At 40.3% G+C, this 14,509-nt stretch overlaps 1 protein-coding gene across 3 annotated transcripts in view; it reads left to right on the forward strand.

Moving 5' to 3' along the window:
- The first annotated feature begins 8,590 nt into the window (after window positions 1-8,590).
- The window catches only part of LOC118787780 (homeodomain-interacting protein kinase 3-like), a 59,765-nt gene continuing 53,846 nt past the window's right edge, over window positions 8,591-14,509 (forward strand). For 2 of the 3 annotated variants that reach the window (XM_036543458.1, XM_036543459.1), the window contains exon 1: window positions 8,591-8,965. In XM_036543458.1, coding sequence (XP_036399351.1) covers window positions 8,890-8,965 — 76 coding nt within the window. In that variant the 5' untranslated portion in view covers window positions 8,591-8,889. The remainder of the gene's footprint in view (window positions 8,966-14,509) is intronic. The other variant, XM_036543460.1, reaches the window with a different exon arrangement.

Consider the following 14,509-nt stretch of genomic DNA (forward strand, 5'->3'; position numbering starts at 1 on the left):
GGACTATACATTTTGACTTGTCTTGATAGTCTTGGTATGTTGTTAGACTAGTCTCAACTGTCTGACAACTTATTCAACAATCGCTCTGTAACGCATTTTAAAAGGGACGCTTATTGGGATTTTTGCAAATATAAATAACGCGTTTAAAAAATCATTTTATTGTTTTAATTCCATTTAAACACTTAAACGTATATCTTTTAAACAGCAATTCTTGAAAAAGTTAACAAAAATGAATACAGTATCCAGCCGTATAACAGCAGAAATAATATATAAATAATACCGTTTTAGTCAGTACATTGTTACAAGTATTACCAGGGTGTAAGTGAATATTGATATAATATGCCCTATTATTACATCATTTAATTTATCTGACCCCTTAATCTCATCATTTGCCACAATGTACACTTTACTCTTTATTTAGTACATCATTTTTTTCTGCACAAGTGAGACTCTTCAGGGAGAGGTGCGCATCTCTGCTTGTTGAATTTATTGCAATTACATGTACATACAAGTGGATATGAAAAATATTGACTTTGTATGCTTTTGTTAGGTGTGTGGGGCAAATGCTTTGGAAATCAACATCAAAGTTGACAGAAAGGAGGACACTTGCCAAGTTAAAAATGCATTTTGAAAAGATTCATATTTTAGTCATAAAAATGACATGACAAGTCATGAAATACTGATTTTAAAAGGCAATAATGGACAATATCATAGTTTTGTTTTCAAGTCCATTATCCAGAGTAATTTATCATGCTATTATAGACAGCCGAGGACAGTGATGGATTTCTCCATTTCTGACAGTGGTTGGTAACTCTCTCCTTCAGTGAGTGGCTAGATGGCAAAGGTGGGAAGATCATCTTGGGACAAGCTGCAGGTAAACATCTGATGCAGAGGAGAAACAAAGGTCTGCTGTCTGAAGCTTCTGTCTCGTGTCAAGAAGCAGCACTTAGTGCAGCTTGGAAAATGACTGGAGCAGCTTACCAGGCAGAAGTACAGTGTTAAGGTATGACCAGTAATTTCCAGCCTGTGTGCCCATGAGAGTGTGGTGTTCCTCTGAATCAAATGACACTCAAAGATAGATCACAACAGGGGCCAGAGAAGTGGCTTTTGCTGAGCGGAGAGCATCTGTCACTGACGGGAGTTTGGTTTCCATAGAGTGCTCTGATCAGAAGCCAAACTGGCGAGGGCCCAGAACCAAGTTTTTTTTTTTTTTTTTTTTTTGGAGAAAATCAGACAATTTTGAATGACCAGACAGTTTTGTTTAGTTTGAAGGGACACCATGAACAGTAAGGAGAAATTACTGTAATGATTATTTACCTTACTGTAATAAGTGAACCCAAATATGTTCTGTGAATACTAAACTGGTTTGCATTAGTTTACAATAAGTGTCTGAAAATTAAACACAGGTTAAACTGAAATACGAAGCACAAGGGTGTTAGATGGCACTTGCAATGCTGCTTGGTGAATGCTTTGCACATTCAGTCAAATCTTTTTCTAGGTTTCAACCCACAACCTTTTGTGCTGTTTGTGTGAGAGGAGTCTACTAAGATCTTGGGGTAGGACAGGGAGATACTGTAGCAATGTGCAGCATATAGTTTTTGCTGCTAAGCATACCTGCATATCCAGGAGGGGGGGTGTTGCTTTTCTCTTAAACATCCACACGTTCAAAGTATTCTCTCATGGAGTGAGCCAGCAGAATGGGACAGATGTACACCTCATCTGTTCAAAAATGTGCAATAAGTGAACAGACACAGTCCACAAACATCAGCTCAAGAGGCATGTGACATATGGCACCATGTAACAGTGGCAGGCACACTTCTCACTATTAAATTTCCCACAGTAGCTGTATAGGCCACCTCTACACCATCTATACCTGAGTCAAGAATAACAGACAAGCTACCGTCAAATGCTTATGTGTGTTTATATACACAACACATCTAAGCTGTGGCGATGCCATGTAAGCTGTGTCCAGGCCCTCGATGGCCACATCTACCACACCTTGGTGATGAAATTGTATGGATGCAAATGGACACATCCAGCTGCTAAAATCCCAGTCAGGGTAGGGTGAACCAATGAAGCAGCCAGATTACTGGCACTCCCATATACCAGCAGCATCTATAATCCATAGGGACAGTTTCCAGTGAATAAATGCACATTGGATCACCCTAGTCATTAAGATTAAAGTGAGAAATATGACATGTATGGTGCTTATACATTTTAGCTGTAGCTACAAGTCAGCTGTAGTTATGATGCTATCTGAAATAAATTTGCCCAGACATAAAAATATATTGATCATTTAAAACCTGTTTAACCTAGTTTGTAGCTTTGAGACCACCCTCCTTTTGTCCCGAGGGGAAATCAAGCTTCTGAATAGTTCATGTTCAAGTTTGTGTACTGCTGGTGTGGAGTCAAAGTTCAAAGTGTTCCTACATTCTCAGTGAGGGTAGAGGTAGTAATGACAAGGGTGGAGATTGGCAGAGGAGGAGCTGGAGAAGATAACATGTGATTTCAGGTGTTGTAATGAACGTAAGGAAGATGTTCTGTGAAGCAAAGGGCACAGGACTAAACCATACAGAGGGAATCAACCGAAAATAGAAGCATGCCTGTTATGAACAAACAGGGTGTAACAGGCTGTTCACTGACTCATCAACTTTCTTCACACAGTTTAATTTGTGAATGTACTGTTTGTATGTGTTAAAATTCACTCAGACACATGCTATATAAAAGAAAGAAAGAAATGGCTTGCTCTATCTAATGTTTAACAGTCTAATGTTCAATCTAATGTTTAACAGTCACCTACTGTATGGTAGCAACAAATATCTACCACTTGAACTGATGAATGTATTTAGGATGATTGTTTATTAAGATTGTCAGAGAGTAATTTAATATAAGATTCTTTCCTTAATTACTGGAATTGAAAGTTATTTTCAGACCAGGCATTTGCATTGTAAGGTGTTGCTCAGAACAGCAATACATTTTCCTAACAGCAGAGGGTAGTGGAGAGGGAACAGGCTGATCAAGGCCATAGTAAACAAGCTCAGAGCTGCTCATCCAAACACACGCTGAGACAAAAATCTCGTTAGCTTGCTGTAACTTGCACACTGAGCAATGCTCACCTCCCAGATGATTGATGACAACAGGTGGGGAGAAGGCTGTGGGCCAGTGGGCTCCACCACATGTGTGAAGGCCAGGATGCCAATTGCGCACCAGTATGGGGTGTCTGTCCCCTTAGCAAGTCCCTCCCACACAGCAGGTTGTGTTGTCTCAGTATATGATCAGTTGATACAGCTGTCATGTACAGATGAGAGAGTGTGACCTGCACATAAACTCCAAAGGGGTGCAATCACAGGTACTTTCTCCAAGACCTGAGGACTGTATACATAAAGTGTTGGTTGTTCAGTGCGGAATGAACATACTGAAACCCTTTATAATGAAAACATTGCCTATTAACATTTTGGAGGATACAGTTTGAGGACACAAATGCTTTGCTTAAATGTAATATGCTAAATATAGTTAGATGTGGGAGGTACACCTGTTTAATAGTATTTCACTTGTTAACTCGGGATGGCCCATTTATGAAAATGCCACTAAGAGTACAAAACAAGCAAATAATATTTTTCATTCAATCTGGCCACAGTGCAGTTTGTCCTTTTTGTAGGACAAACTGTGCTTATTTCCTTTTCTGAAGTGATTATGTCTTTACATAAAAATGACAGCCATGCTTTACCAAACATTACAGAGACTCTGGTATATTCATATACTGTTAGGTTTTTGAGATTGTGGTAATAGTGTTATTACAATGCATCATCAATTCAGAACAGCATATGACCTTAACATTACAGCAGCTAAATAGTGGTAATTCTGGAGACTTAATTGTAAAGGTGCAGGCTGTAGGGTTATTTGGCAAGGAGAGAAGACTGTTTCACACCTGTTGACATAGCAGCTGAATCCATTCCTTGTTTATTCCTAGCTGGGGCTAACAGTTGCCCAGTGGATTAGGTTACTGATGTCCCACAGTTGGCTACCAAGTACAAACGATGGTTTATAACCTTCCAAAGCTGCTTCTTTTGTTAGCATGGTGCTTCCAGACTGTCTGCATATGTGGCTATGTCAATTTCAACTGTGGCGTAAACCTGTTGAACATTCAAAAAAATCTGTGATAGAGACTTATTAAGCTTTCAAGTTCTGGGCAGAACAGGGCAATTACATTACATGTTATCATTTTGTACCTTTTGTACATCACTTTGGATAAAAGTGTCTGCTAAATGAATAAATGTAAATGTAAATAAATGTTATCACAGAGGGAAAGTAATGGCAGATTTTTTTTCTCACTTTGATGTGTTCCAGATAATATAAAGCCCAAAATGTGTTCATCTGTTTGAAGATGGTATGGGATGTATGGGATTGTGAAAGCGGATAGACGGCCATAGCTAGGGGGAAAAAAGATGGGGATTCTGTCCCTCACGGATGTCACATGGAGACAAAGATGCAGGGACACAGTATTAGATGAGTCTGTCTTTCCCTGGAATTAGCATATTGTTTGGATAAAGTTGACTTGAATCACTCCAGTTCATACAGTCTGTGGAGAGGAGTTGAGGATAGAACATAAAAGCCAGACCTGGTCATGTTTTATTCTATTTGTATTTTGAATGAAAGAGATAACATACTCAAATGTCACATGTAAGGCTCTAGCAGACTACTACTGACATTCACACTTTTTAGAAAAACCGTAAGAAAAGTGATAACGAGTATAGTTTATACACAGTATATAAATCACATTTTAATTTTCTGGCATAAGATCCATATATACTCCATCTTGTTAGATATTTGATAAAATGGAGTCAATATAAAATGGAATCTAAAATGCATAAATCAAATGCACCTTATAGTAACTGGTATATTTTATTTAAAATGTTCAGCTATTTATTATTTCAGTTTCTAAGAAAATTCTTATTGTACATGAATAATAATGTAATAAGAGGGATTCTATGACAATGCAAACATTAATCAGTAATATCATATTACAACATTACATGGTGCATTTCCCATGAAATAAAACATGTGGTTTAGCAGAGGAAATTAGAACCAACATGATAACCAGACAGATTGAAAACCACTCAGCCTTACCTCCTGTGAGTCATCATAAATCTGTTTTCCCTGCTTTGTTCAATGTTGCTGGTTCTTTCAGCTGGAGTAGTTGTGCTGAAACTGTCTTCCATTTGAGCAGGGCTTTTAAAAACACTACAATGTAGCAATGATGGTCAACACAAAACACAACCAAAAAACCCTAAAAAACACAACCCTCTGACTACTCAAACCTGTTTTTTTTTTGTTTTTTAAAAAGAAATGTTGGGAAGCCGTGGTAAGCATCTGGCAGTGATCTGGTCCAACAGCATGATATTACAAAATGTCTGTCTCGACAACCACAAGGCTATTTGGCCTGCCATGTTTGGCCAGCTGGCACAGGTCTAATCCTTACCACACCTTGTAAGGTTCTTAAGAATAAAAATCCAATGAATGGCTGCTTGGTTAGTCCTGTATATTGTGGAAATACTGGCATCTTGTTTTACTGAAGAGGTCAGGTCATCTAGATAAGCAGCAATGACTCAGCATGTCAGTACATGAAAGTGATGGAACGTCAAGCATTTACACAATAAACTTATGTTATCCTAATTTATATTATAAAGGACCACAAGTAGCACATAGCCATTAGCATGCTGAGTCGACCTTATAAAGACTGACAAAGTGTATGTATAAAGATACAAATATGAATGCACCAACCTGACCGTGGTACATTCTATTGTAATCAAGTTGGAGCGGGCTCAGCAAACAGCCTATTACAGAAAAAGAAATGTTAGCTTATGTTGTTGGTCATTCAGATTGTGACTGAGTAGGCTCGATATGTTTATTCCCTGGAGTCATAAGTTCAGAAGTATTTACCAAAGGACTCAGTTATTTTACCAAGCACAACAGTCTCACAAACAAATGAACAGACTGAACCAAAAGCCTGCCTCACCCATTACATGCTCACAACAGATGCAGTTGTCCAGTCTGAAGAGTTTTTGAAAAGAACAAAATGCTATTCTTTTGCAGCCGTTGGCAACTTGTAATTTGGAGTTGTGTTTGTATTAACTTGTTTCTATTATTTTGTTTATGAAAAATGTTATTTTCTAAAACTGTAGGAACAATTTACATCTGTCTAGAATTTGAAGACTATATTACTAAGAAGCAGTGAATTCTGATTATGGTGCATGTGTCTTTTTCACCAGAATTGTGTGGAGAAGTCTTGCAGTCTTTTTCAATTTCTCATGAATGTTCCCCTGTGCTGTGTGCTGTTTGCCAGCAGTACTAGGCAACATAGCTGAGAGAAAATTTATAGTTGCTATGGTAATCAAATATTTTATTTCCCTGAACAGACTATCATTGTGGGGCAACATTGCAGAAAGAACATTCCCTGTGGTTGTAGATTTTAACAAGTTGCCATCATTGGCATTACAGCTACAATGACACATTTCAAGATATTACACTTGGTCATGGTGAGGAGAGAGAGAGAGTATGCGTGTGTGTGTGTGCGTGTGTGTATGTGTGTGTGTGTGTGTGTGTGTGTGTGTGTGTGTGTGTGAGTGTGTGTGTGTGTGTGTGTGTGTGTGTCTGGGGGGGGGGGGGGGGGGGGTAAGCAGTAGTATCCAAAACAAGCATTTATTGGAGTAAACACATACTCTCTGGGTTTAGTGAGATAAATGCAATGCTACTACGAAAGAAAGAAAAATAGAACAGAACAAGGCTAATGAAAGGACTCCATCTGCAAGAAGTACCACACACAGACACACACACACATAGACACACACACCATGTGACACAGTATCTTGAACTGCAGCTGGATACTGACCAAAATAAGGCTTTATATATCTTTTTTTTTAAGTGTCATCAGTTGAGGAGTGGGGGGCTTACATAACAATCTTGGACAAGCAAGTGTCTCAGAAGATGGGTACTTTCACAGGAATAACATGTTTTAGCTTTAGGCAAATGCAGAATGTATGTTATGATATTATATTATATTATATTATATTACATTATAGGTATACATGCATGCATACGTGGACAAAATGGAGTTTCTCTCGTCCTCATAACTCCTATAGTAATTTTCAGGTAACCCCCTCGTATATCCCTGGAAAACACTGCTGTGGTAATGGAACATATTCATATTTGTCAGCATTACGCAATACAATACTGTTCATGTTCTCATTAAGTGCTCAGAATTTCAAGTAAGGATCCTTTTGACAATATATCATATGTTCCATTGAAGGATTTCTTGAGAAAAATTAGGCTGTTCCCTTGGCAACTTGCATATCAATATCACTCATAAATGAGTATCTTCCAGGAAAACTGGTAAACATACAAGTTTTTTTTTCTCCCAGAAAAACAGAAATGAAGATAGTTAATACAGCTTTTACTGATTTCATGTAACAGCTGTTGACACAACCATGTAACCATGTACACTTTACTTTTAATTGTTTGTCAATAAGCTGGTGAAATAAAAAAATTAATAAATGAGTAGAGTGATTAATGGTACAACCACAGAGCCAAATGAAATGCTCAATTTCAGTGTCCCCATAGTTTGGTCATAGTATGGTAATCTCACTTTGTACAGGGGAAAAAAATAAAATGAGTGTACATACATACTATTGGTTGGAATAAATGTAAAAATAAGATAAATCTTTGTGCAGTTTTAATTCAAGACAAACTTATTCAACAATTTTGTGGTATCTGATATAAGTTATAGTGTTCTGCTCTGGAGTGATTGTAAATAGAACAAAAACGTGAAACCTCAAGCCATGTGTAAAATACCATAACGAATACCATGCACAACAATAAATACGTTTTTGTTTCTCTTCCACTGACAATTTTGTTGATGTCCAACTGGACCACAGTTGAACTTTTATGAACTGTATACTCAAGTGAGCTTTCAGGACCTGAAGGTTTTGGGGCATTGTGTAACTGAAAGTGAGAACAAAATACTCAGCATTGGTCCTACGCACGTAAACATTACCAGCTAGCTCGATCACAAAGTGCACGCAGCAAAATTGCAAAATAAATAAATAAATAAATAAATAAAAATAATAATAATAATAATCCTACTGTTTCACGTCTTATTTTTGTTTTGGGGGTACCGCTTTTTTTCTTTTCAAAATTTAAAATGTAAAATGTTTTAAATTCATAATCCTGTTCAGCGAAGTCTGCATGCTTGAAACGCTTTGCTTCGTACTGAGTCAGGTATTCCAGCCATTTCTATTCTGTTTTGTTTTTGTTGTCACCTACGTTCCGGTTGTCGGCATGTACGCACAGGGCTGTATTCGACTCAGCAGATAACGGACTTTGCAACGAAGAGTTGGAAATATCTATGATATTGAAATTGATTGTCCAATTTGCCCCTTTTTCGGCCATACGTCAGCACAATATATACTACCGACTTTGTACTGTAATGCGCGCGCTCGTTTCGCGCACGAACATACTGTACGTGTGGGTCGAGTGCATTCTGCGATCGATTGCTCTTGTCTTACTCCATGGGCAAACAAGCATTCCACACGCAGCTGAGAGCTCTGCCTGATCCAGACACCAAGAACGGGAGCGATCGCATGCAGTTAGGGACAGGCGGTCCCCTTTCAAAACCGAAAGAATGGGTTCCATCGCCCTCGCAACTAAGAGAAAAACAATGTCCCCGGAAACCAGAATTCGCTAACTACGCGCTGGACCTGATCTGGCCCCGTTTTATGATTTCATGCGTGAGTTTTTTGAAGTTTAAAATGTGGGAGATGGTGGTTTTGTCGAGAGCGAGGTCTCTCCTCCTGTTGTCCAGGACAAGATGGCAGCAGCGCTGGCAAACTGAGCATGGTATGGGTACACTATAAGTCCGTAACATGTTCAGAGAAGCCCTGGATTCTATCACTTGTTACTGTCTGTGAAGGTAAGTTGATCAACGAGCTACATTTTGTTATCTATGTAGCAATCGATAAATATGGCTCCTCAGTCTCCTTAAGTTAGCTAGCTAGGTAGCTAGCAAGCTAGTTAGCGATCTTCCCTGGGTTGCTGTCTAAATCACGAATAGTTAGCTAGCTAATGTTAGTTGTTTCTTGACTCGTTTTATTATTTGGTTTGCTAGTATCCAGTTAGCTAAATGGATGTAACCAAAGGGGTGTAACTGCATGTAAGGTTACCTTACTTGTCTTGCTGATCTACTATAAAGTGAGCTTGCTAGCAAGGCAAATTGGGCAGCGTTTCCACACACCCAGCGAGAAAATTCCACCCACTGATTAATGATACAGGTTGCTACATGGATTACTTGAGGCATGTTTTCATTTGTTTTGATTTGCTCCGAGTCAGCTGAGGAGGCTCCGAGTTACCATGATCAGAGGGAGGTCCTTTATATTGTGAATAACGTTAGGCTAGCTACAATGTCGATATGCCAATCAATGTTTTCTCCCAGTTTGCTTATGAATAACTAGACTAGCTAGAAGACGTTAATATAAATTAATTATATTTACTACCCGAGCCATTCAGTTTGCCAGTAACATCTGCTAGCTCGCGAACAGTTAACTGCACTCTGTGACAGGCGGAAATAGCTAATGTTAGCGAGCTAGCTAAAAATAATATGTATCCAGCTCTTACTCTTAAAGCGCATCTTTAAGTTTTGTTGTTTGAGGATTTAGAGTTTGAGAGCAGAACTTGCGTGTTTGTTTTGGGAGTGTGTTTTTTTTGTACAGCTGACCACTTGTATCTAGCTAGCCAAACTCTGTTTTGTTGCCCATTATAGTCAATAGAGCTTGGAACTAACCGTTGAACTGTTACACCTTTAATGAGATAATTAATCATAACACGCTTAGTTAAAATAACTGCCACTGTCGCTTTACTTTATAATCGTTATATATTAGAAAAAGGTTACGTAAATATGGTTAAGCAGCATTTTTATCCTCCCCTAGCTCCACAGGTTACTGACACGCACTTTGGTCGTCTAAAAACTAATAGATAAACAACTTGGAATGACGGTGTCACACTGGTCACACATTGGTTGGGTTTAATATTGTTAGCTTTTAGCTGAAGCAGCTGAGCTGAAGTTTCCTGTCTTGCTAGCTACGAAGCTAGAAAATGCAGAGACGATTGTTGATTTGAAGTTAGACTCGGCCCCTCCTGAAAAGCGCTGACATTTTTTTCTCTGTTGTGTTATCTGGGCGGACACCGTGTTCTACAAACTTGAGAGGGCATTCTAAAGTTCACTTTTTCTCTTTCTCTCTATGCAGAAACGGAAAATCCTACACTGTTTTGCGTGGCTGTAGAATGCACACCTTTTGAGCCCAAACACCACAGTTAATCAATCACGTGTAGACAAATAGAGAACTCCTCCGTTAGCCCGTGTTTGAAATACCAGGGGAGAAAGATGTTAGAATAACTTCTTGTCTGTTTCCAGTGTGAACACGGTGCAACTTCTTTTAATTCCCATTGTAGATTCTTAACCCATGACTGGGTAAATGTGAGTAATTGTTCTTTTCACTAGGTTTAGCGGCTCTAAATGCAGGCGCAATGCCCGTTGAGACTCAGCATGTGTGTGATGAGTCTGAAATAAGTCTCGGGTTTAATGTGGAGGCGACACAAGAATCAAAGTCTTTTTCATCTCTCTGACTTAAGGCAAAGCCAAGATTCCTCCCTATGCCAAGCACCAAAGGCAAAAAAGAATCATAGACGGCTGCTGTTGAGGAAGAAAGAACTTATTTAGTTATGTTGGAAGTCAAATTGGAGTCACACAACGATGCGTCTGCTGTTAGAGAAGAGAACACAAATGCGGTGCTCCCTCAGTTGGGTCTGTCATTAGTTAATCTATAAAAAATGATTGCGCACAACTGCGAATATGGCTGTGTCGACATCCCCCCGTAAATTGAGGCATTCAGGAGGTATTTAATGGGTTATGACGCGTGTTGAAACTCTCATGGTTTCACGACACCTCTTGTTGTTTGAGATGGCATTCTTCTACGCAGCTTACATCTTAACCAGTTCGCGCTAGCTACCTATTTCTTCATGCTCTTTAACTCATTCTCCCCTGTAAAGTAGCGTAATTACAAAAAACACTACAAAAGAACTGTTTTCTGGAAGCGTTTCTGTGGATGTGTATTGGGACTTTTATGTCCATGAAGCCCTGTTTGTACTTGGTGCACTGTCAGCAATGCCAAGATGGAGTCACATTTCTTTGGTGCATTAGTTTGGGGTTTGGTGGGACCCTAATAACTGTTTTATGAGGAAGTGCAGTCCTCACACCATTGTTTTTTCCATACAAAATTCAGCATCTCAGGCAGAGTATGTCTTCGTTTAATCATTTAGTATGATTAGTGTGTTGACCAGCATTCATCATCTTTTTTTAAAACCTTGACACTGATCCTTATTTGACCTCCAACTGTGCCCTCGATAAGTCCTTCCAAAGTAATTTTTCAAGTAGTACATATGCAGAGAAGCAGCATTGAAACTGGTGCCCCATCTACCAGCAGAAAGATATATTCATGTTTTCCCTTCTGCATTTTCATTTTTGTGGCACTGGCTGTGCTTAGCTTTTGTTTTGTCTGCTTCAGCACTAGAACATGCCTTTTGTAATTTGTTGTGCATTTGATTTAGTTTCAGGGGTTTGATGTTGCTTTATTTGAATCACGTGAATATGATGATGTGTCTCGTGATCACAATACCACATGCTTATTAGCCTAAATAAGCCTGTAAGTTCATGGCCCTTTCTCTCCCTTCAGGGTCCTCTGAACTAGGCCCCCATCAGCCACAGCTAATGTTTAAGGTGGTTAGAACCAGATAAGTCCATTATCGTGGTGTTTGAGTAACAGGAAGGGGTTTAGGTGGTCAGTAGGTATTAAGGATTTGGTCAGGCGGTCACCTGGGAGCATTTGGCTGGTCAGCAGATGGCTCTCGGAAGGCTGGCATTTATTTGGTTGTCAGGTTTTGTTTCCATGGTGTTCATTTGGTTGCCAGGTGTTGAGATGGTGTTGACTTTTTTGCCAGGTGTTTAGGTCGGAGTTCAGTTGGCCTTCCGGCAGCAGTCTGTGCTTTTGCAAGGTGTCCAGGTGTTTGTCAGGTGCGGAGGCTGAGCTGCTGCCAGCTATAGCTCTGCCACATGATGGGGAGGAGAGGGGGGCTCTATGCAGGTGTGTCAGAGCCCACAACAGATGGCTGCCCTGGTCCCCGTCGCATTATATGGCTCAGGAGATCAGTTACTCTGGTCTGGCTGGATCTGCTGCGGCACACCAAGGCCAAGTCACTGTCTCCATGGTGCAGGGTTTGTCTGTAAGCTACACCTGTCTCCAGGTCTCTCCATATAGATTTGTTAGGACTTGTAGATTAGTGAAACTTTACCAAATCCAGAGATGTTCTAGGTATTTCTGTAATTTTGCGGATTTACAATACTGCATAAACAAAACCTGAAAAACCACACATAGTGGTGTGGAGAATGTAGGTTCACGGTCTGTACAATGTATGGAGAAGCTGAACATCCTGTTGGTACTGACAAAGATAAAATATCAGTGGCATTTCTTGTAATTAAGCTGACCTTTGTCAGAATTCTGGTCAGTGGTTGATGGAGTGTTTCCTGAGGGAGGAGTGTTTAAACATGATGACATGACAGACTTTCCACCGGAGACTAGGGGGATCTGAGAGAGAGCTCCCCTGACCACTGCTTTTGTGCTGTCACACCATTCTCTGGAACGCTATCTTATCTGAGTGGTCCTGAAGGGACTTGTAACTTTGGAAAGCACCGTGGTGGCAGTCCTATTGAAGGGTTTCCGAACAGTGTTGTTGTCGGGGGACAGTACATTTTCTTAAATGAATTTGTTTCTGGCAAAATGAGTTTTGTCTGCTGGGAAAATACAAGTTGAAATTAGTCAAGACAATTAGTCATTTCAACAGTAACAAATTTTTCTCTTTTTTTTTTTTTTTGGAAGAGTAATATTCAGCTACTTGTGGCTTTTGCCTCTGTTTGCCAGTAAAGAGTTTTGGCGTTTCTCTCAGCCCACAGCACAGAAATAGAGAGAGAGAGGGCTTTTTGGAAGGCCTGCCAGTGTGGTTTGAAGGGACGCGGCTCCGTTGCGGCTGCACGGGCAGCATGCGGAACAGTGTGTCTCGCGACTGGATGTTTTGTACCCCATTAGCGCATCAGCGCTATCTTGTGCTCCGTCTGTCATTCAGTGCACCGGCGTGGAGTTTGGCTGCTCAAACGCTCTTCTGCAGGGCGCTTGGTCACTGCAGATACTCTCTCAGCCTGTCCCTAACCCCCTCCCCACATGCCCTCTCTCTAGCACAATTTTATCTTGACTCGGGGAAAAGGTCAACAACAAGCAATTACTTACAGCCGTGAGCTGTGAGTCATGTAACCCGATACCACAGGGGGAGTCTCCTCTCAGTGCTGAGGAGGATCAGGCTACGGGTGGTAATAATAGCAGGCCTCACAGCTGGCACTTTGTTAGCTTAGCTTTATTAAAGGACTTAAGCCATGCGGTTTTGCTCTGATGACTCAACCCTGTTGGTATAGCTAGTCTCCTTAAGAAGGGGTTAGTACTGTGCATGTCTGTTGCCAAGAGAAACTCTTTCAGTTCTGTCCATTACAATTCCTCCTGAAAAAGCATGGGAATGCATTTTGCTTTATCCTGAAAGCATGGTTCTGCCCTGCGATCAGGCTTGGCGGACATAGTCTATGGAGTGACGTGCTTCATGCCTTCTTGTATAACAAGAGGCCTGTGACCTCACGCTTACTGCCTGATCACAGGTTGTTGGAAAATATCAGAACCTGCCTCATTTGTGGCGCTGCAAGCTCTCAGCATGGGACAGGGGACACCCTCGGAATAAACAGGGCCTGTAGAATGAAGCAGTTAGCACATCTTTATTTGTCCTGCCGTATGGTCCCGATCACAGGGATTTGAGAGGACTGGGGACTCAGCATCTTGTAAAATAATCCACTGCTTTCAACAAAGAGCAGTGGACTCTTAAAGTGGGTGAGATTGCCTCAGACTAGGGGTGCAATGAATAATCAACATAGTCGACTAAAATCGATGACCAAATTAGTTGTCAAAAAATTTAATTGTCGTTGGTGATGTCATTGTGTGTGTTTTTCGTGCTGACTTGGAATGCTCAGACATGTAGCCTAAGGTACGTTGCTTTACTGGAGTGATCAATAGAGATGGCAACACCTTCATGACCAAAGACCTCAAAAGTGTGGCAGCATTTCACTCTTGACCCTTTTGCTTGTAACTTATTTTTTATGACATGTAGCGTACGTGTTCGTTATGTTTTCATTAGCGTTATTAAGCTTCTCATAGTTTTCAGTTAGCTAGAATTTTCCAATTTAGTTTTCTAATCGCACCGGTTTTAGCATACGCACTAAATGGCTAATCACACCGGTGTGACCGTACACGTGAAAGGGTTAACTCTGCCAAGAAGGCTGTGTACTGCAACATTTAACCTGACCTTGCCTGGC

The sequence above is a fragment of the Megalops cyprinoides genome, chromosome 13, assembly GCF_013368585.1.
Source record: "Megalops cyprinoides isolate fMegCyp1 chromosome 13, fMegCyp1.pri, whole genome shotgun sequence".
Lineage (NCBI taxonomy): Eukaryota > Metazoa > Chordata > Actinopteri > Elopiformes > Megalopidae > Megalops > Megalops cyprinoides.